At 44.4% G+C, this 22,904-nt stretch overlaps 1 protein-coding gene across 1 annotated transcript in view; it reads left to right on the forward strand.

Moving 5' to 3' along the window:
- Positions 1 to 223: 223 nt before the first annotated feature.
- Positions 224 to 22,904, forward strand: part of SCCPDH (saccharopine dehydrogenase (putative)) — a 34,291-nt gene continuing 11,610 nt past the window's right edge. Inside the window, exons 1-5 of the mRNA XM_032318375.1 lie at positions 224 to 580; positions 2,091 to 2,203; positions 8,119 to 8,199; positions 10,326 to 10,455; positions 12,781 to 12,830. Of these exons, the coding sequence (XP_032174266.1) occupies positions 391 to 580; positions 2,091 to 2,203; positions 8,119 to 8,199; positions 10,326 to 10,455; positions 12,781 to 12,830 (564 nt within the window). The 5' untranslated portion in view covers positions 224 to 390. The remainder of the gene's footprint in view (positions 581 to 2,090; positions 2,204 to 8,118; positions 8,200 to 10,325; positions 10,456 to 12,780; positions 12,831 to 22,904) is intronic.

Consider the following 22,904-nt stretch of genomic DNA (forward strand, 5'->3'; position numbering starts at 1 on the left):
TGCGGCCTTGGGCCCCAGAACCCATTCGCCCTCCACCAGCTTGCTCCGGCTTCGCGAACACTCCTTGGCTTTGGAAAACAGTTCTCCCGCTGCGGGGTCCCTGCAGACATCAGGAATTGGGGCCAACGCCTTCCCTGTGCGACGCTCTCGCGGGCACACCAGGCGTGGGCGTGGGCGTGGGCGTGGGCGTGGGTGGGGGCGTGGACGTGGGCGTGGCCCTTGCGCCGCGGCGCGTGCGGGGCGTCGGGAGCGCGGCGCGCTGGCTGCGGCGGCGGCGGCGACGGCGGCCGCGGCAGAGGCCGTTGCTGCGCCCGGTACTGGGATCGCTGCGTGAGGCGCAGGCGCGGAGGACTCCACCCTTCCCGGGCTTCGGCTCGCTGTGGGCTCGTCATGGCGACCGAGGCGAGGCCCTTCCACCTGGTGGTGTTGGGCGCGTCTGGCTTCACCGGCCAGTTCGTGGTCCAGGAGGTGGCCCGGGAGCAGGTGATCCCGGGGCTGAGTCCCCGCCTGCCCTGGGCCGTGGCGGGCCGCTCGCGGGAGAAGCTGCAGCGAGTGGTGGAGAGGGCTGCGCTGAAGCTGGGTAAACGCGGGGTGGGCGGCTTCCCGCTCCGGGCAGGGGTTCGGGTCGCCCGCAGCGAGCGTTTGTCCTTCCGGGGGCTGGGGGGTGGGGGAGGCTCCCCAGGGCTCCCGGGCCGGCCGGACGTCCGGAGCGGTGCCCGGGGTGCGGGGGGGGCCGTGGCTTTGGGCCGCTCCCCACGTGAAGCCCAGCAGTAAATGCGTGTCTCCTGGGCTGAAACCCCCCGTTGGCGTGGCGGGTCCCGCAGGCCAAGCCGCCGAGGACTTTGGTTCTTCCCTGGCCGGCCGGGTGTCCCTCTAGAGCGGGGCGGACGGGGAGCTGGTGGGGCTGGAGGGGTCTTGATGGTGAGGTCGGACGGGAGGGGACGGCATCGGTTTCCGGCGACTGTTCGTCCTCTCCCCTCGCCTTGGGTTTTGGCGGTGAGCGAGGCAGCTTTCCAGGTTTCGGGGACGTCGTGGACTTCGCTTTTCAGTTTCTTTTTTGCTTGTGAGAATTCGCCAGCGAGCTTACTCTTTCGCGTTGGCTTATTCTTTTAGCATTCGTTCCACAGGGTTTTGCTGCCTGGTCTCATCCGTGCTGGGTCCTGCCCTAAGGCCGGGGGTACGGATGGGACAGCGAGACAGCGCCCACATTTAGGTCTCAGGAGCCTTTAACTGCGGCTCCTTCCCACCCGAGTGGACCTCATACACCCATATGCGCCTGCATTCTTCTGTTTCATCTTCATCTCACTTCTGATTCCACCCTGGGCCCCGGAGAGCAGAATCCTTTTTGCTGTCACCACCAATGGGCACTCTTGACCAAAGAGCTTTTTGGTGTTTTTTGTTGGTTTGTTTTACTTTTTCAGAAGAAACAATTTCACTGTTGAAATGTGGTCTTCCATTTCCTTTTCCTTCCCACCAAGACTGTACAGGTGCAGCCTAGCTAAGTAGCCAAGATTGTAATGCCCAGGTTCAGTTATTGTGGGGAACACCTTGATCCATCAAAACCTGCATTCTGCTAATTACAGTAATTTACTCATTATAAGCCTATAATGAGTGTTCTTACCTAGACTGTGCTCTCTACCTCAGAGTCCTTTTTTTTCTCGTGTCCCTGTTAACAACATCTTTTTACCGCCCCCCTCCCCCGTATTTTGTCATATGTAATTGGTTGGTAGTTGATGAGAAACTTTTATAATGGAATTCTTGCAACAGAGAAGAAATCAGGACAGTCATCTACTCGGTATCCAAATGATGGTGAAATTGTCATTTACACACGGTTATTCTTTGCATGTTGCTTAAGTGAGATTTTTTTAAAAGCTTAATGATTTTTTTCTTTAGCAACCTGTAGTATTAACTCCATATTCCTCATAACTTTCTCTCTCTTTCTTTTTTTAAAAAATTATCTGCTTTTAAAAACTTTTACCTCTTGTTAGTATATTTAGTAAATCTGCCATCCCTGATTTCTATAAAAAGACGATCTGGAAGATCTAATGCTGTATTAGGATTTGCTTCAAACAATTTATTTCTTATTTCAGGAAGACCGACACTTCCATCCGAAGTTGGAATAATAATTTGTGATATCACGAATCCAGCCTCACTAGATGAAATGGCTAAACAGGCAGCAGTTGTCCTCAATTGTGTGGGGCCAGTAAGTCATCCACCCGGTTTTGTGTCAGAACAAGCAATGTATTCATTTCCAGCAGAGTCTGGTATTTGATATTCCAGAGGAACATAAGGACAGAGGACAGAAGAGTTGGTTCAGGACTTCAGGCCCGTGTGGGGGAGTTTTCATTCCTTATGAGGAGCCAGTGGATGTGACCCAGGTTTCCTGAGAGAGAGTCAGACTCTCGGTGGCCCTACTTCAGGGACTGGCTCCTGGTTCCTTCATTGGTTACAGCTCTGGTTGTCAGCTTTTTTTTTTTTTTTTTTTTCTTACTGCATGCTTCTTAAGTAAAAAAAAATTTGAGCACGTGCCCCTAATATATTTTTTTATTTCCTGATAAATGATATTCTTCTATTATTTATTCAGTACAAATATTCATTGAATGTTTATTACATGGATACTGCTCTAGTGTGGGTACCTGGACATAAAGGTGAGCAAAATTGAGAATCCCTCATGGACCTTAAAGTCCAGTGGGTGAGACAGAAAACTAAGGTTATAATTGTAGGTAGTGATTAGTGCTTTGAAGAAAAATCAAGCAGGATAAGGAGACAGATATTGGCACATGAGTCTCTGTGAGGTGGATGGTCATCAGGACCTGACATTAGTGTCGAGCCCCGAGTGAGGTGAGCAGGGGAGCCGTGGCAGTAGTTGAGAAGGTGCTGCAGGGAAGGGCAGCTACGGATGTCCTAGATGACGTGGGTTTGCAGGACAGGAACGCCAGAGAGGGCAGAGGTGGGAGATCACGTCTGAGAGGAACCCAGGAGTTAGGTCCGAGGGTATGGCAGGCCAGGTCAGGGTTTGAAGTGAGCAGAATCTTTGAATGGTTGAAAGCCAGAGCACGAGCTCATGTATGGTTTTGTAGTTCCTTGTCTTCTGAGAGAAAAAAGGGGTCATAGGGGACCCACAGGGAAGTAGCCCAGGCAGGCTGAGCACAGGATGGGGATGGAAGAGGTACTGAGAGTGGTTGGGGTCAGAGGATGCTTTGAGATTAGAACCATCCGCTGTTGTTGTTCTGGACATGGAGGACACACTTCTGGCATGTGTCCCAGGGTGAATGTTGGTAACAGTTACTGGTCTGTGGAAGCCATCACAGTTGCCAGAATGTCTGAAAACTAAGCATCTAGGAGATTGATAATCATTTTTTTAAACAATTTTTTAGAGGAATTTATTTATTTATTTATTCGAGACAGATGCAGAGAGAGAGAGCATGAGCAGGGGGAGAGGCAGAGGAAGAGGGAGGAGCAGACTCCCTGCTGAGCCAGGAGCCCAACGTGGGGCTGATCTCAGGGACGCTAGGATCATGGCCCGAGCCAAAGGCGGTTGCTTAGCCATCTGAACCACCCAGGTGCCCCTGATAATCACGTTTTAAATGAAAGCAGAAAGGTTTTTTGATTATCCAGTAAAAATGTATTCAAATTGTTTGTTTAGATTAATCTCATTCCTAATTAGTTTTGATTCTGTGCTCTCTTGCTACGACCATTCTCTTCTGTATATCCTCAGCCAACCTCCTTGCCCTTCCTACCCCAGTACTCTGGAAAAACCCAAAGATGTGTGTGTATGTGTGTGTGTGTGTGTGTGTGTGTGTGTGTGTGTTCTATTTATTATTTATTTTAAAAATTAGTTTCCGAGGTAGAATGTTGCATATAATACCCACTGCTCCTTACACCCAGTTACCCCTTCCCCCCACCCACCTCCCCTCCAGCAACCTGTTTGTTCCCTAGAACTCACTGTCTCTTATGGTTTGCCTCCCTTTCAATTTTCATCTTATTTTTCCTTTCCTTCCCCTGTGTTCATCTGTTTTGTTTCTTAAATTCCACATGTGAGTGAAATCATAGGGTATTTTTCTTTCTCTGACTTTCGCTTGGCATAACACACTCTACCTCCATCCAGGTCATTGCAAATGGCAAGATTTCATTTCTTTTGCTGGCTGCATAGTATTCCATTATATATATACTGCATCTTCTTTATCCCTCCATCTGTCGGGGGACATCTAAGCTCTTTCCACAGTTTGGCTCTTGTGGACATTGCTGCTATGAACATTGGGGTACAGGTGCCCCTTTGAATCACCAAAACTTTTTCCAGTTATTCCAGTCCCTTCTACCTTACCTGAACTTGCATCCCCTGTCAGCCAGTAACCCCGCAGCTCTGTGTGTCTGGAGAAAGTGTGTCCCCTTGCTGACGGTCCGTCTTTAAGTATGTGGTGACAAACCTCCTGTGGGGCCTGAGCAGCTCCAGCCACCCTAACCCCACCTGCCTGGACTGTTCTCTCTCCTGCTCTTTGAAGCAACGGCTTGTGTCCTCTTTGTCTTCACGTTTTTAGCCTCCTGTCCCTCTTCCCTCGGTGATCTGATGATTTTATTTCCTTTTTTTTTTGTTATGACAGTCGAAGCTGTTGAAAGAGAGTTTCTTCACCTGCGTATCTGCATTACCCTGACTCTGCCTTCCCTGTTTGGGGGATTTGAAGACCCCATGTTGACATTTTTATCACATCTGCCCTTCTTCTGGACTGTTTCTGTGCCGCCTTTGCAGCTGAATTCCTTGAACACGTTCTTTCTCCTTCTACATCCACTTTTCGCTCCCACTCCATCCTAAGCCACTCTTGCCGACCTCTGCAAACCTCCCTGCTCCTCGCAGACCAGGGAGCCCGGTCTGCGAAGCCTCACCAGCTGCCCACACTCACCTGGAGCCAGGCTCTCGGCATTTTTCTCCCTTCGGTCACGTCCTCCTGTGTTTGGCTCCTGCGGTCTGTTTCTTCCCTGGTTTTCCACCAGCTCCGTCCCCCTCCCTTCTGTCGGATAGTCTCATCTTCCTGTAAGTACCAGAGGCTCAGCTCTCGAGCCTTACAAACTTCTCTGTTTGCACTCTCTGAGCCAGACTTTTTAAAAATAATATATTATTAGTATTGTAATAACACACACACAACCAAAATGACCATTTTAGCCATTTCTCAGTGTACAAACCAGTGGCATTTGGTCCGTTGACAGTGTTGTGTAACCCGCACCATCTTATCTCCAGAACTTGTCATCATCCCAGACAGAAACCCAGAAGGTTGGTTGGTTTTCATTTGTGTGTTTTGTTTTGTTTTGTTTTGTTTTGAAGAGAGGTCTTTGGTGCTTCCTACTTGTCCATTTTGGGCCAGCATTTTTGAACAGCGTAGTGTAGTAAGTTGAGACTCCAGCATTAAAAAAAAAAAAGATCAGGTAGCCTAGAATAGAAAATAGAGTGAATTACATGTAATATGGGTAAGTGCTGGTTTATGAAACTTGTGTTTCAGTTCAGTGTATTTGTACATATTGACTGCCACATGAAGTGGATTTCTCAGCGTGGGTTGTGGTCGAAAGGTTTCGGATGCCATCTGTATGCTGATGGCCCACATTAGCTTCCAGTGAGGACTGCTCCGGAAACCAGATGGGGAGGTCCGGCTGCCTTCTTGGTGTTTCCACTTGGATGCTCCATGGGCATCTGAGTCCCTAGGTTTTTGCCCCAAATCTGCTCCTTCCTGGGCTCTCCTGGGATTGGCATTTTCACTTTGCGAGTTTGGGGTCATTACCAGTTTCTTCGCAGGTTTTTGTTTGTTTGTTTTTACCTCTTTGTCTATTTTGTGAACAGGATATCTGTAAAACTACTTAGGCATGTGTAAACAGGCATTCAATTGAAATATACCGAAAATGAATGAATGAGGGCATCACTGTGGGCCCCTTTGCATGAGGGACACTCCCAGGCTGCCCTCAGAGCCCCTTGTATAGTTTCCATTCAACACGGGACCATGTCAAGTGGCCCAGGGAACATGCCCAAGTCAATTCATGTATTAACTGTTAATGAGGCTTTATTTTTTCCTTTGTGCTTCCTTTTAAAAAAAAAAAAAGCGTGAATAAGCATACTGATTTTATTTCCATAGCTGAGGGAGTGGGTCTGTGGGCCCCTTGAGGCAAGCCTGCCTACGTGGCTGGGAGACAGCCGCGTTAGGACACGGAATGCTGAGAACAGGATTGCAGTTTTGACCTATAAGCTGATTGGCTTCGCTGGGAAGAAATCTCTCCTCTGAGATCAAGGATTGTTACCATTTGTTCATTTATTTCATAAAAGCACAAGGTTAGAAAGTGGAGAAAAACAAAAAAAAAATTAATATAGGGATGTTAGTGTTGAAGTCTCAACCTCAGATTGCCGGGAGCAGAGAGGAAGGTGGGCCAGTTGAGACAGAATATGATGTGGGGATTGGGGGGGAGAGATTGTGGCGGAGAGGGAAGCGCATTCTGTTTCTAGAAGGAGCTGTTTTTATTTCAGAAAGCTCAGTAATGCTTTACTGCCGCTTGCCAGTACTTGTAGGTAAACCCAGTAGCCAGCAGGCTGTGGCTCACTCTCTGAGCCCTGGGAAGTTAAGCCAAGGCCAGAAGGCTGAGACTAGAGGGGCCAGGAGCTAGCCTGGCAGCCACGAACGGGGGAGGGGGCTCCAGGGAATGGAGGGCAAGGAAGTAGCACAATTCGGAGATGACCGGCAGTGGAGAGCTGTTGGAATATGTGGATGAAGGGGTTGTGGTGTGACCTGATGCTTTTCGCGACATGCTAAGAAGTTTGGACTTTCTCCTCTAGTAGATATAGGCACTGTGGAGCTAGCAAAGGATTTTAAGAGATGTATATGTATCTGTGCACGCGTGCGTGTGTTCGTGTGTGTACGCAGCAAAACAAAGATAACATCAGATTCTTATTTTAGAATACTGATTTGGTGTTCTTTGGCCATGGGACTACCTTGGCTGCGGGGAAGCTGGTTACTGTGTACAGTAACTTGCGTGAGAGGTGGTAAGGGTATGAACTCAGATTTGGATGTGTAGAGGGGAGGGAACTGATTTGAGATTTTCAGGGAACTAATTCGTAAAACCTGGTGACTTCCAGGGCAGGTGGAGTAAAAACCAGGTTCTAGGTTTCTCACTTGGGAATTTTGTGGAGAGCGAGGCCAATCATGGCAACAAATGAACTTTCTCCTCTTCTTGTTGGTCTGTATTTTGACTAATAGGACCAGTAACCTACCCCCTCCCCCGCCGCCACTGGCCTCCTTGTCTGTCTGATCAGCAAGCCCAGTCACTTCTGTCTCTTTAACAGTCTTACCCTTGGTGTATCCGTCCCCTTCCTTCCTTCCGCCCTTTGTCATTTCTTAGCAGCCATGGTGTTGTTTTCTAGTGGGTCAGGCAGAGTGAGGTGTGCTTTCTGTACACCTTACACCACTGTCCTACTTTGGATTCTTCAGGAGAGCCTAGTAGTCCTGACCTGGCCGCAGTGTTCCTTCCAGGCCCGTCTCTCATCACGTCCCTATCAGCTACTCTGAGCTTCAGCTACCCTTACCTTTTCTCACACCTTCACATATACTTTTCTCTTTATCTGGATTTTTCTTTTTGCTGGCAAATCCTTGTTCTTCAGAATTCAACTCGAATGAATCACTTGGTCTGTAAAACTTCCTGTTTGGTTTTCAATTAGAGGTGAGCACACGTTCCTCTAATTCCATCGTGCCTTCATTCACCCTGTGAGAAGTGGTGTGGTGCAGTTACGTGATTTTTCGGCTCCTTTATGAATATTTGATTCTTAATAACTAAGACTCTACTTGCAAAACTCAATGGCATTTCATTCATTAAAGCTTGCTAAGGAAGGCGCGCCTGGGTGGCTCCGTTAGTTCTGTGTCCGCCTCTGGATTTAGGCTTAGGTCATGATCTCAGGGTTGTGGGATCAGGTCCCAGGCTGGACTCTGTGCTCAGCCCAGACTCTGCTTGAGATTGTCTCTCTCCCTCTGACCCTGCCCTGTTATGTGCCCACATTCTCTCTCTCTCTCTCTCTCAAATCACTCACTCGGTCAGTCAGTCTTCAGGCTTGCTAAGTGAGAGTAAACGGTTGGTTTTCTTTATTCCCTCCAGTATCGATTTTACGGAGAACCTGTAGTAAAAGCATGTATCGAAAATGGAACGAGCTGTATTGACATCTGTGGAGAGCCTCAGGTATGTAAAATGAAGAAGAAAGAAGGAGCTGTCTGTGAGGTGGGGACTATTTAGTGCCGCCCCATAGACCTGTTTTAGAAGTCGGGGACCCCCTCCCTCGTGCTGAGACGCGCGGTTCCACTGATGGCTTGAAGGAGAGTGCGATGGTCAGGTCTTCCATTCTCTTGAATTTTTTTCCTGCCTTACCACCTCATTTTTTGCAGGGAATGCAAAAAATTGTGTGTAGGATGTGCTGCTTTCTGTAGCTTCCGTGTGCTGTGAGAGGGCTTAATTAAAACAGTGCGCCGTGTGTAAATTCTTAGAATCTCACTTTTGTAACGTTTTCATAATGAATTCCCTTCTTGTAATCAGACACCTTTACAGCGTTACAGAAAAGGAAGTGTAAAATCCTCCAAATATAAACATTGTAGACACTCACACTCTAGTGCTTACCGCACGCCCGACACTCTGCTAATCCAGCATTTTGTGTCATCTGAATGTTCCGTGTTCCTGTAAAGTCGGTGTCGTCTGGCCTGTTTTGTGGATGAGGAAACTGAAGCTGCGGGGGGTTAAGTCGTGCCGCTGAGTCCTCCCTCCCCTCTGTAGAAGCAGGACTCAGCTGGGGTTCGCCTGCCTGCAGGAAGTAGGTCCGCAAGCACCAGGCCACCCCGGCTTCTCGAGAACTGTCACCTCATCTGTCCCTGTGGTCTCTGCCACTGTGCTCACCAGTGTGCCAATCTAGTAACGTACTGGAAAAGACTAGGAAAGTGTGAATTACCAAAATCGAGTCAAGAAGAGGTAGGAAACCTGAGTGAGACAGAAACCAATTCCTGTCTTATTTAAAAAAAAAAAAAAAAATCCCACAGCAAAGAAAATGAGGAAACCTTCCTAAAGTGTCCTATAAACTGCAGTAAAAGTGATCTCAGAGCCTTAATAAGATCCAGACTGAATGAAGGACTCTTACAAGGCAGTAATACAAATCAAATCACCTAATTAAAAATGGGCAAAGGGATGAGTAGAGACACGTTCTGTGGAAGAATCCCAAATTGCTTGTGTAACTACTCCACCCTCGAGGCGGGGAGCGTGACTCACCACCCCTTCCTCAGGGGGCGCCACACAGAGTCAGTCCCTCCCCGAGAGAACAGTACAGAGAGGAGGGAGCAAGAGAAGAACTTGGTGGTGGTGAAACCTGACAATCGCTACCTCAGCCGAGTGTTCAGGGCCACCGTCCACACTGGTAAGTCCCAGTGACGGTACATACCCTTGATGGAATGTCACAAAATGCACCTTACCCCTGCGGTCTCCCCCCTGCCCCCCAAAAGCGGTAAGCCCACGCTGGTCACGAGAAGAATTCCAACGGGGGGCATGCTACAAAATACCTGACCCAGAGTCCTCAAAACTGTCAGGGTCCTGAGAGCCCGAGGAGACCGTCACAGCCAAGAGGAGCCTCGGGACACACGACAGATAAATGTGATGTGGGATCCTGGGGGAGAGAAAGGACATTACGTGAAAACTAGGGAAATCTGGAAAAAGTATGGTCTTCAGTGATAATGTTATCAGTGTTGGTTTGTTAATTGTAGCAAATGTTAACAGAAAACTCTAACAATAGGAGAAACTGGGTCGGGGTACATGGGAACTCTCCACTCCGTAGATTTTCTGTGACTCTAGAATTGTTCTAAAAGTAATTTGTAAAAACAGGCGGAGGATTTGAGCAGACATTATTCTCTCTTCCATCTCTCCTCCTCCACATTGTTCACCCCAACCATGTGCGTGCCGACCCATGTCTGTAATGATGCCCCTCTGTGTGATACGATTTAGAGATGTGTTCTTGCTGTCTTTGTGGGGTTTTTGCATATTAATTTAGTTTTTCATAATATTACTTTTGCATTTAGAAGTCATTCTGAAAAAGTTAATAGTGTCATTAAGTCAGATCAGCCCTTGCCCCCCACTAGTTGCCACGTGATGGATGTACAGTAAATATTTGCTGAAAAAGTGAAAAACATTTCCACAGTTAATATTTCACTACAAAGCCACATTGGTTAGCATTTTCACAATGTAATTGCTTTGTCTTTTAAGGTCTGTCATTTAATGCTGATGTACATGTTTCTGTATAGCTCTGATTCAGATTTTTGTCCTGAATTTTTTAGTTTTTGGAATTAATGTACTGGAAGTATCATGAGAAAGCTGCAGAAAAAGGATCTTATATCATTGGAAGCAGTGGCTTTGACTCCATTCCAGCAGATCTGGGGGTAATATATACCAGAAATAAGATGAACGGTAATTATCCATCACTAAGCAGTAATTGAATTTAATAATAGAAAATTTTCATGTTTATAACTGTGATGAACTAAAATCTAGTTGGGAAGAGAGATATAACTATAAATGGGTAATGTTCAAATGCATGATTTGTTTGGGGCACCTGGGTGGCTCAGTTGTTTAGGCATCCAGCTCTTGACTTTGGCCAGGTGGTGATCTCGGGGTTGTGGAATCAAGCCCTGTGTCAGGCTCTGCGCTGGATGTGGCGCCTGCTTGGGATTCTCGCTCCTCCGACCCCCTCTCACCTTCTCTTAAAAAAAAAAAAAGAAAGAAAGAAAATAATAAAAAACATTTAAGGGGCACCTGGGTGGCTCAGTTGGCTGGGCGTCTGCCTTCGGCTCGGGTCATGGTGCTGGGGTCCTGGGATTGGAGCCCGCATCGGGCTCCCTGATCAGTGGGGAGCCTGCTTCTCCCTCTCGCGTTCCCCCTGCATGTAAGCGCTCTCTCTCCCTCTGTCTCTCTGTCAAATAAATAAAATCTTTAAAAAAATTAAAAAAAAAACCCACTTGCTTAGTTTTGACACGATTTTTTAAGATGCAGTTAGTACCGTGTGTATTCCAAAGTGAGGAATTGTCCATTGTCTCAACTTAGTTATGGTTAAAGCTGCAAAATTTCTGGAAAAAGATTTTCTGACAGCCATTATAATCCAAACGTGGTTGGTTTAGGAATTAACACATTTAAAAATATAATTGATATAACTATTATAATTAAAAGTTTAATTTTTTAAAAAAGTTTTATTTAAGAGAAAGAGAGCAAGAGAGAATGAGAGAGAGAGAGAGAGCGTGAGCTGGGGAGAGGCAAATGGAGAGGAAGAGGCAGGCTCCTGCTGAGCCGGGAGCCCGATGCGGGGCTCCATCCCAGGACCCTGGGATCACAGCGATCATGACCTGAGCCAAAGGCAGATGCTTAACTGACTCAGCCACCCAGGCACCCTATTATGCTCTTCTTGAGAGCTTTTTGATGTGAATAATACCAGTTTAGAACTAAAAACCCTTTATCTTTAAAAAAAAAAAAGGAAAAATATCAATATTGTGGTAAAACAATGGAAATTAGTAATGTCTTGCATATTTTAAAAGGGTCCATTTAGAAAATGACATGAAACAGGTAACTCCAGTCCTAAGAGCTTAAAAAGATGGAAAGTGTTCTAGTTTATAGGAAAAAGTAGCATAACTCAAACCAAAGTCCCAGATAGATAGCACCCAAAGAAGAAAGAAAGCTACAGATCAGTCTTGCTTTGTGAAATTAGTAGTCAAAAAAATGCCAAATTTTTAATAAATCTTCAATGGCATTTTAAAAGAATAATATATCAAAACCAAGGCTTATTAGGAAGTTATGTCATCTTCACATCAGAATATTGAAGGTGAAAAACTAGAGGGCCATCTCAGTAAATGATTTGACAATTCATGCCATTTACTGATTGCAGGTTTTTAGGAATAGAATGCTTTATTAACATAATTAATGTCAGAGGGCAATAGCCAACATCATACTCAGTGATGAAATGCTAGAACCATTCCAAATAAAAAGAAGACGAGCATCTATTTTTTTAAAAAGTTATTTATTTATTTTAGAGAGAGCGTGAGTGAGTGTTGGGTGGTGGGAGGGATAGAAGGAGAGAGAGTCCCAAGCAGACTCCATGCTCCGTGTGGAGCCTGACACGGGACTTGATCCCAGGCTTGATCCGACCTAAACTGAAACCAAGATGGGTCACTTAACTGACTGAGCCTCCTAGGTGCCCCCCAACTGAACGTCTTTAAAACACTTAATCTTAAAATTATGGATCCGGTAGGTCCCCATTTATCAACTTAAGTCTCTAAAGTTAAGTCAGTTAAGTCAGAATCATCTCAGGGGATTACACTTCATGATCTAGGTGTTTATCGACGGTCACCGGGCAACACTTAGATGACTGTGGTTCTCATCATTGTTGATGACCAGGTTGTTCATTCTCTTTTTCAGGGTCAGCTTTCCAAGACCCCACGATTTTGTTTTCTTTGGAATTAAAACTAGGAAGACCAGTCTTAAGAAATTGCTATATTTTGGGACGCCTGGGCGGTTCAGTCAGTTAAGCGTCTCCCTTTGGCTCAGGTCATGATCCCAGGGTCCTGGGATCGAACCCCTCGTTGGGCTCCCTGCTCAATGGGGAGTCTGCTTCTCTCTCTGCCCTTCACCTTGCTTGTGCTCTCTCAAATAAGTAAATAAAATCTTTAAAAAATAGGAATAATGCATTCTGCATGTCTTAGTTGTGTGGATTTTATTTGATTTGACTCTACTGTTCTGCTGCTCTTGTAGGCACTCTGACTGCTGTGGAAAGTTTCCTGACTCTACATTCCGGACCTGAGGTTGGTTTTTCTGTTTCTCAGGTGTTTTTAAAAGTTAACAAAAACATTTTGGAAATGATACATGCCTCCTAAAAAGATTTCGATGAGTTAAATTTCATACATATTTGTAATTTTTAGGGTATGAGAGTCACTATGTTTGATTTTAAAAAGTAGAGATGGTGGCTTGCTTGGAATTACCTAGACTTAAAATAGAATTTTGTTACAAACAGCTGCACGGTTCATTGTATTAGAATGAGGTCCCATGATCCCAGCACCAAAATATCTCTCATTGTTGTGTAATAACTGTTGTCAACCAGTTCAGTCCAAGTCTGTACACTCGTGTTGTGCGCCTCACGGGCCAAGGCCATCGTGGCCAGAAAGAGATGGTGATGTCATCACTGACCATCCAGCCTGTTGGAGAACGTGAGACCCGAGGTGGCCGTATTCCCGGAGGCCCATGTTTACGATAGGCCTTTTGTCGCCGGCAGTCTGAGCCAGGTCTAGGTCTGCGCTTGAGGTTCAAAATCCATTCGTTCAGCAAGCCCTCTGTGGTGGTGCAGGTACATATAGCAGTACAAGGTGGTGTGACCCAGAAACGGAAGATACAGGCCTCTCCTGAAGGGGAGAATAATGTGGCTTGACAGGAGAGAGAGACATTAGAGAGATCAGGTGAAATACTGTAGGATTCTGAGGATGGAGAGTAAACCCCGCTGGGAGGCCAGAGGTGAGAGCTGCGCCGAGTGTGGGAGGCGGGAGCCGTGGAGCTGGGCTAAGGGAGAGGGAGCAGCGGCGTCGGGACACAGCTGCGGGATGGTATGAGCGTGTGCGGGTGAGACTCATGGTTCTAGTCGTCCAGATTGTGGGATCAGGTTAATAGACACAAAGCTGTGTCACGCATGCTAAAATCCGTGGTGACAGGGAATGCCCACTGGAGAGTCCGAGTAAAGGGAAGTGGTAGTGGGCCCGAGCCCGAGTAACTGGGGAAGGCCTCCTGGAGGCCTTGCTGAGTTTAGCTTCGAGAAGGAAATAGCATCTGGAAAGTCAGAAGCAGTCACCTGAGCAAGGTTCAGAAGCAAGAGTGGGATACGTGCATGGATCCGGGGAGCATGGCTAGAAACCCAGCTCCACCCAGTTTAAACCAGCAACACAAAGAGGAACTGACTGACTCTGCAGGGGATAGTGTGGGATTTACTGATGTTGCGTTCCTTTCCTCTGGGTTCCTCTGTGTGGCTCTCAGCGTGGCAGGGAAGGTGCTGGCGTTCCCAGGGATACATTGTCCTTAAAGTTCCTCATTTCCTGGGAACAGCTAGCAGAGTTGATGTATCACATGGTAGGAAAGATCAGTCAAGTATGGGGCCTTTGGGCTTTTCTTGAGCCCATCAGTATGACCTGGTGTAATGGCGTAGTCAGATTGCCTCGGCCTGGGTCGCAGGCCTCTGGAGGGGGCACCACAGAGACAGTTCCATCTCTCCAGCATGGACCACATTCCAGATAGGAGAGAGAGTTTTATAAGCAGAAGATGAGTTAGAGGACTGTAGGGAGCTGCTGCAGGATGACAGAACCCAGATGTCACATCAGGGAGATCGTGAGAAAATTGGTAGAGTAGAAAAGAGGCTGCTTTTGAAAGAACAGCAGGAGATGCAGTTGGAAGGAGAGCTGGTGTCGTGAAGGTGTCTTCCCTTCACTAGAGGGTCGACGAGCTCCTGGTGGTTCACAGGGAGGCGAGCCAGATTTGGCAGCAGGACTGCCTGGGCTTGAGTTCTGGCTCTGCCACTTATGGGTGATGGGAGCCTGGGCAAGTACCACACTGTCCTCACGGGCCCCCCTTCCTTCATCTGTAAAAGGAGATGATAATAGCATCTGCTTCATGTGGTCGCTGAGTCAATGACTCTAAATCAGAACAGAGGTTGGCAGTTAGCAAATTGCCCAGTAAATGTTATTAAGTATTATTTTTATTAATATTATTTAAATTTAAAGTTGGGGCTTGACTCAGGACAAGACAGCTGAAGCCTCCGTAGGAGTGCAGCTCCCGCTCTCATTCCCCCTAAAGCAAAACCCACAGCCTGAGTTTTACAAGGATGGGACAGGTTCTGTGTATCCCCAGTCACTGAGCTGTCCTGTCCCTCCTTCTCTGTCTTTTCCCCTGGAGGTTTTTTATTTTACACACAAAATTGTACCATAGACCACATGCTTGAATTTCAGAGGATTGAAATTATAGTGTAGAATTGTCCTGTCTGTCCAGTCGGTCTTCCCGCCGTGATGGAAATGTTCCGTGTGTGCTGCGTGGAGGCTTATACAGTGGCTGTTGGGGCTCTAGAACAGGTCAGCCACTTGCCTGTGGCAGGTGTGAGGGGGAGGGGCAGAGGGAGAGGGAAAGAGAGTCTTGAGCAGACTCTGTGCTGAGCGTGGAGCCCGACATGGGACTCCATCTCATGACCCTGAGATCCTGTGATCACACGCTGAGCGGAAACCAAGAGCTGGATGCTTAACCAACTGAGCCACCCGGCTGCCCCAGCCCATGGCCTTTTTTATATGTCCACAAGCTAAGGATGATTGTTTACATTTTTAAAGGGCTGCGATAGAAATACAAAGAATAGGTCGTAGAGACCATCTGTGGCCTACAGATTGGACCTTTCAGAGACAGTTTGCCAAGCTCTGTCCTAGAGTGTGTTGTAGACCTCAGTACAGTTATACTAGAAATCACTGAAGAGATAACATGAAAATCTCTGTATATTTGCATATGATGAAATGTATTTTAAATTTATGTCATTAACCCAGACCTTTTTTCTAAACTCCAGACTTAAAACATCTAATCACCTAATTAACATCTGTCCTTGAACACCTGATAGCTCTCTCAGACTGTGCCTTGTCCATAACTGACCTCCTGTTTGTTTCCAAATGCGCTCCAACCTCGGGTCATTTGTATCTGGTTCGGTTGGTAGTGGCGTGTCCTTCCACGGTTGGACGGCGGGGTCATTGCTCTCTGTCCTCTGAGGACAGATCCTCAGATCCTGTCAGTCAGGAAATCCTGTTGATTCTGCCTTTGCGAAACGTGAGAATCTGATCACTCTTCACCATCTCTCTTTCTCCCACGCCTTATTCTTGCTACCACCTGTTCTTGTAGAGTCATGCTTGACATGTAGCTGGGATGATCCTGTTCTGACCTCACTCGGACCATGTCCTTCCGGTCGTGTGCAAGAATCCAAGTGACGTGGCCCTTGTCCCCTCTCTAGCCTCCTCTCCCACACCTGGGCATTCTCCCTCATTTATGCTGACCCGTGTGCCCCCTCGAACATGCCAGCACACTTCCGTCCTCCACTTTTGTCCTGGCTCTCTCCTTTTCCTGCAAATACTTGTCAGAGATGTTTGCATGACTGACACCCTCTCCTTCAAGTCTTTCCTCCGATGTTACTTTCCTGACGAAGTCCCATTTAAAATTGCAAACTTGATTCCATCATTTTCACTTCATCATATCTACTCTTTTTCTTTTTTCTTACAGTACTTTGCATCTTCTAAAGCCTGTGTATTGTATTTTTTATTGAGTTTGTAACCCTCTCTGGAATGTGAGCACTACAAAAAGAAAGATGTTTATCTTTTTAGTTCGCCAAGCACCCAGAACTGGTGCTCCTACTATGTGACCAGAAGCTGGTCACATAGTAGGAGCTCAGTAAGCGTCTTTGTCAGCTGACTTGAGTGGACAAGGCTAACTGAACCTTAATTCTAAAACCCTACAAGAACAATTCCGGGATGCAAAAGTCCAGTCCAGTTTCATGTTCTAGGAACACAGATGTAAAAATTCGAAGTGAAATATTTGCAAATTAAAAGCAGTAATACATAAGAATAATATATTTTGACCAAGTTAGTTTTAGAGAGGAATAGGACGTGTCGTATTACATAATCACTATAATCCACCTCACTAACAGGTTAAAGGAGGACAGTCTTATGATCATCTCGATAAGCAGAGAAAAAGTGTGGTAAAATGTACTTTCTATTCATGATTAAAAACTTACAGCAAGCCGGGAGTAGAGGGAAGATTATCTTTTTTTTTAAAAGCTGTAATAAAGTTAAATCTGTATTTAACATTGAAAACTTTTGCTCTGAGCGCAGGAGTAAGACCTGGGTGCCCATTGCTTCCGCCAGATTGTAGCCAGAGCAATAGTGCAGGAAGAAAGAACGAAACTGTATATAGGTTGGAAATGAGAAAACAAGGGGTGCCTGGGTGGTTCATTCGGTTAAGCATCTGCCTTTGGCTCAGGTCATGATCTCAGGGTCCTGGAATCAAGCCCTGAGTCGGGCTCCCTGCTCAGTGGGGACCCTGCTTCTCCTTCCCCTACCCATTCATGCTCTCTCTTGCTATCTCTGTCTCTCAAATAAATAAATAAAAATATTTTTTTTTAAAAGAAGAAACAAAACTATTTTCAGCAGATGATATAATTGTAAATGTAGGAAATTCCAAAGAAATCTATAGGCAATATTTTTAGAATGAGTAAATGAGTTTCATAGATTGCTAGAAAAATTCTTTTCCTTACCTGATTTCCTTGGCTAGACCCTCCAGTACAGTGGGGAGTAGAAGTGGCGAGAACGGATGTCTTTGTCTAGCTATGGGTTTTTATAGAGGCTCTTCATCAGGTTGAGGAAATTTCCTTCTAGTAGTTTATTGAGTGTTTTTAATGTGAAGGGTGTTATATTTTATCAAATGCTTCTTCTGTATCTGTTGAGATGATCATGTGGTTTTTGTTTTTTCTTCCCTTCTTCTATTGTATTGCTTAAAATTGATTTTCGTATGTTGAACCAATCTTACATTGCTGGGGTGAATCCCACTTGGTCATAGTATATAATCCTTTTTATATATTGCTGGATTTAGTTTACTAGCATTTTGTTGATGATTTTTGCATCTATATTCATAAGGAATATTAGTTTGTAGTTCTCATGATTTTTTTTTTTTTTTTTGGTCTGGTTTTGGTATCAGGGTAATTGGTACTGACCTTTTAGGAAAAGTTTGCAAAGAAGTGATATTAATTCTTTTTTTTTTTTTTTTTAAAGATTTTATTTATTTATTTAACAGAGAGAGATCACAAGTAGGCAGAGAGGCAGGCGGAGAGAGAGAGAGAGAGAGAGAGGAGGAAGCAGGCTCCCTGCTGAGCAGAGAGCCCGATGCGGGACTCGATCCCAGGACCCTGAGATCACGACCCGAGCTGAAGGCAGCGGCCTAACCCACTGAGCCACCCAGGCGCCCAAGTGATATTAATTCTTGAAATGTTTGGTATCATCTGGGCCTGGGCTTTTCCTTGTGGGAAGTTTTTTTATTATTAATTCAATTTCTTTACTTACAGGTTTACTAGGATTTTCTATTTCCTCTTAAGTTAGTTTTGCTGGTTTGCATTGGCATTAGTTTTCTAGGCCTGCTGTAACGAACTGCCGAGAACTGGGTTGCTTAAAAAACAGAAATTTATTATTCTCACGGTTCTGGAGGTTAGAAGTTGGAGATCTGGTAGAGTTGGTTTCTTTGGAGGCTTTGATGGAGAATCTGCTCAGTATTTCTCTCCTGGCTTCTTGTGGTTTGCTGGCTCTTGGGCATTTGGGGTGTGTAGATGCTGCGCTCTGATCTCTGCGTCCTCTCTGTGGGGATGCTGTGTCCGCATCTCACAGGTCTGTTAAGGACGGGGCCTACCCACTCTAGTTTGACTTCCCCTTAATTAATTATGTCTACAAAAATCCCGTTTTCAAATAAGGTTGCATTTTAAGGTATTAGCGGTTAGGACTTCAGCCTATGAATTTGGGGAGACACAGTTCAATTTGTAATAGTGTCTTTCTTGGAGTTTGTCCATTTCATCTAGGTTGTTCTCATTGGGTGGCGTACAGTTGTCCGGAGTATTCCCTAATACTCCTTTCTGCTTCTGTAAGGTTGGTAGTGATGTTCCTTCTTTCATTCCTGGTTTTAGTAACTTGAGTGCTTTCTCTAACTTTTTCTCTTTCACTCTTTTTGTCAGTCTGGCTAAAAGTTTGTCAATTTGGTTGATTTCTTCAAAGAGAGAAATTTGGTTTTCATTGAGTTTCTCTATTTTTCTATTCTCTGTTTCATTTATTTCCATCCTAGTCTTTATTGTTGCTGGACACAGAATTAATATAAAAATTAGTTGCATTTCTATATACAAGCTATAGTTAGAAAATGAATTTTTTTTAAAAAGTGACCATTTTTAATAGCATAGAAAAAAATTAAGTACCTAAGGATAGTAATAGAAAAATGTGCAATATTTCTGTGAAGAAAGCTATAACACATGTTTGGAGACCTTAAGGAAGACAAAGAAATGGAAGGATCCACCATATTCATGAATCGGGAGACTCAGTTTTGTTATGATGTCAGTTTTCCTCAGATTGATTTGTAATCCCATGTAATTCCAATCAAAATCTGAAACAGGATTTTGTTTTGGTGTGCAGTTTGGCCAGCTAATTCTAAAATATATATGGAAATGCAGAGGGCTGATAATAACCAAGACATTCTTGAAGGAGAAAAAGATAGAAAGGTGCTCTTGGGTATCAAGACTCATTATTAAATCAGTGCATTACATTGGCAGTGGGACATCAGTAGGCCTGGAACAGAGTAAAGAGCTCAGAGTAGTTCACGTGTGTGAGCACTTGATTTATGGGAAAGGAGCTTTTCAGGAGGTGATGCTGGGCCAACTGGGTATCCAGATGGAGAGAAATGAAATTAAATTCATACTTTGCACTGTGTACAAAAAATCAAGTTTAGGTGGATTACAGTGTGAGAGGCAACACAGTGAAGCTTCTAGAAGACGATGTGCATTTCATGGCCTCAGGGTTGGGAATGGCTTCTCCCCCCCCCATATATTTTATTATTTTTTAATGAAATATAATTGATATAACATTAGTTTCAGGTGTACGACATACTGATTTGGTATTTATATATACTGCAGTATATTGCAAATACAGTTATCACAATAAGTTAACATCCATTTCCATACACACTTGCAAATTTATTTTTCTCGTGATGAAATTTTTTTTTTTTAAGTAGGCTCCATGTGCAGCCTGGAGCCCAACATGGGGCTTGAACTCATGACCCTAAGATTAAGACCTGAGCTGAAACCAAGAGTCTGATGCTTAACCAGCTGAGCCATTCAGGTGCCCCTTATGGTGAAAACTTTTAAGATTTCTCTTAGCAACTTTCACATAGGGAATACAGGATTAACTATAGTCACCAGGCTGTATAGGGAATGGTTTCTTAAAAAAGACAGAGAAGGCATTAGATAGAAAGAAAAAGTGATAAATTTGTGTACATTTAAAATTGATAATGTCTGTTTATGAGAAGATACCATTTAGAAAATGGAAAGGCCAGCAATAGAGCAGTTCTTTCTTTTTTAAAGTTTTTTATTTTAATGCCAGTATAGTGAACTTACAGTGTTATATCAGTTTCAGGGGTACAATGTGGTGATTCAATACAATATAGGAATTCAAGAGTCTGTTTCTTGGTTTGTCTCTTTTATTTTCCTTTGCTTGTTTGTTTTCTTTCTTAAATTCCACCTGTGAGTGAAACCATATGGTATTTGTCTTTCTCTGACTCTTTAGCTCCATCCATGTCATTGCAGATGGCAAGATTTCATTCTTTTTTATGGCTGAGTAGTACTCCAGTGTGTGTGTGTGTGTGTGTGTGTGTGTGTGTGTGTGTTCTTTATCCATTCGTCTGTCAGTGGACCCTTGGGCTGCTTTCATAATTTGATTATTGTAGATAATGCTACAATAAACGTCGGGGTCCATGTGTCCCTTTGAATTAGTGTTTGTATATTCTTTGGGTAAATACCCAGTAGTGTGATTGCTGGATCCTAGGGTAGCTCTATTTTTAACTTTTTGAGGAACCTCCATGCTGTTTTTTCAAGTGGCTGCACCAGCTTGCACTCCCACCAACAGTGCAGGAGTTTCTCCACACCTTTCTCTACACCCTCACCAACACTTGTTTCTTATGTTGTTGATTTTGGCCTTTCTACCAGGTGTGAAGTGATTTCTCATTCTAGTTTTAATTTGCATTTTCCTTTTTTTTTTTTTTTAAGATTTTATTTATTTGAGAGAGAGAGGATAAGAGAGAGCACGAGAGTGGGAAGGGTCAGGGGGAGAAGTAGACTCCCTGCTGAGCAGGGAGCCCAGAGCAGGACTCGATCCTGGGACTTCAAGACCAGTGCCAAAGGCAGTTGCTTAACTGACTGAGCCACCCACATGCCCCTTGATTTGCATTTTCCTGGCAAGGGGAGCAGCAGGCTTCCCACTGAGCCAAGGATCCCGACGTAGGATTCAGTCCCAGGACTCTGGGATCAGGACCTCAGCTGAAGGTAGATGCTTAACTGACAGCCACCCAGGCGTCCCCAAATTTTCCTAATGTTCTCTACAATTGTTTGTGTTTCTGTGGTGTTGGTTATTATTTATCTTCTTTCTTCTGTGATTTTGTTTGAGTCCTTTCTCTCTCTCCTTATGGTTCTGGCTAGAGATTTATCAATTTTGCTATCTTTTCAAAGAAACCGCTCCTGGTTTCATTGATCACTTCTGTTGCTTTTTAGTTTCTGTATCATTTGTATCTGCTCTAATTTTTATTATTTTCTTTCTTTTGCTGGTTTAGGGTCTTGTTGTTCTTTTCCTAGCTCCTTCAGGAGTAAGGTTAAGTTGTGTATTTGAGTTTTTTCTTGCTTCTTGAGGTGGGCCTGTATTGCTATGAACTTCCCTCTTAGAACTGCTTTTGCTCTGTCCCAAAGGTTTTGGACTATCGTGTTTTCATTTTCATATGTTTCCATGTAATTTTTGATTTCCATAGTAGGAGCAATTTCTAACACATGATGAATCTTAATATCACAGTCTTGAGCAGAAAAGGCCAAACTCAGAGGAATATAGGCTGTGGGCTTCCATTTCTGTAAAGTTTAGAAACAAGCAAAATTCACAAGGAATGAATACTTAGGTGGTAAAACTCTAAGGAAAAGCAAGTATTTGTCTTTATTACCATGAAAGCAGGACAGAAGTTGGGCCTTGTCTACAGGGATATTTGTTTTACAATTTCATTAAATGGCCTCTTTATGTTTTGTGTACTTTATGTTTTTCAATAAGGTAAACAGTTTTTTAAAATGGACTGATTTGTGCCTTTTTGATAGCTTATTTGTATAAGAATATATTCTTAGGTTTCCAAAAAGCTGTTTTCTCCTGGTATTTGGAAATTTTTTATTTTTTAATTTTTATTTAAAGATTTTACTTTTAAGTAATTTTTGTACCCAAGATCAAGAGTCATGTGCTTCACCGACAGAGCTAGCAGGGTGCCCCTGGGAATCTTAATGTTTGCAAACAGGTCACATTGACTGGGTCCAGATTGAGAGTAGTTTCACATAGAAACCCCTCAGAGTTCTAGCTCTGTTTGTTTTAACACAACAGAAGATACGAATCCATATCAAAGTGGGAATTAAGTTTGGTGTCTCTCTGCCTTTCACTGTCGTCAGAGCTCTGATATAAACACCTGCAGCTTCTGATGGTTTATTGTTTCTCTTATTATTCTCCTTATTAACAAGCAACAATGTCTTCACATCAGTTTTACTGATGCTCCTCTCTCAAAAATCTTGCAACAGAATTGGTTTTGAATATTTCTAAATAACTTTGTTCATTCAAACAAGGTAAACTACCTGAAAGGTTATGTACAATCAGAATTATAAATGAAGTTTCAAATACTTACGTAACAGAGAATTAAAAGGCCCAACCGAAAGTTAGGAGGTCAAGAAGAGTCAAGTCCGAGGCTATATCCTCGCCCGTGTTCTCCTTTCTGCCCCTCACGTCTAATGGGCGTTGGAGGTGAGGTCCGTGGAGAGGGTGTAATTACGCTGGAAGGATGGAAAACACTGAGGATGAGAAATACTGAACGAATGAGTCTGGGCAAGATCAAGCAAGGGTTCTCTGCTGCCTACAGTTCCAGAAAGAAACTGAAGAAGTGGGGGAAGAAATTAAAATATAAATATTAATGAGCCTTAAAACTAAAAAAAATATATTTTAACAAGACTCATGTGGGATGAATTTATATAACTTGAGTCTGGAGTAAGGTGCATTGGGGGCAGTGGG

The sequence above is a fragment of the Mustela erminea genome, chromosome 17, assembly GCF_009829155.1.
Source record: "Mustela erminea isolate mMusErm1 chromosome 17, mMusErm1.Pri, whole genome shotgun sequence".
Classification (NCBI taxonomy): domain Eukaryota; kingdom Metazoa; phylum Chordata; class Mammalia; order Carnivora; family Mustelidae; genus Mustela; species Mustela erminea.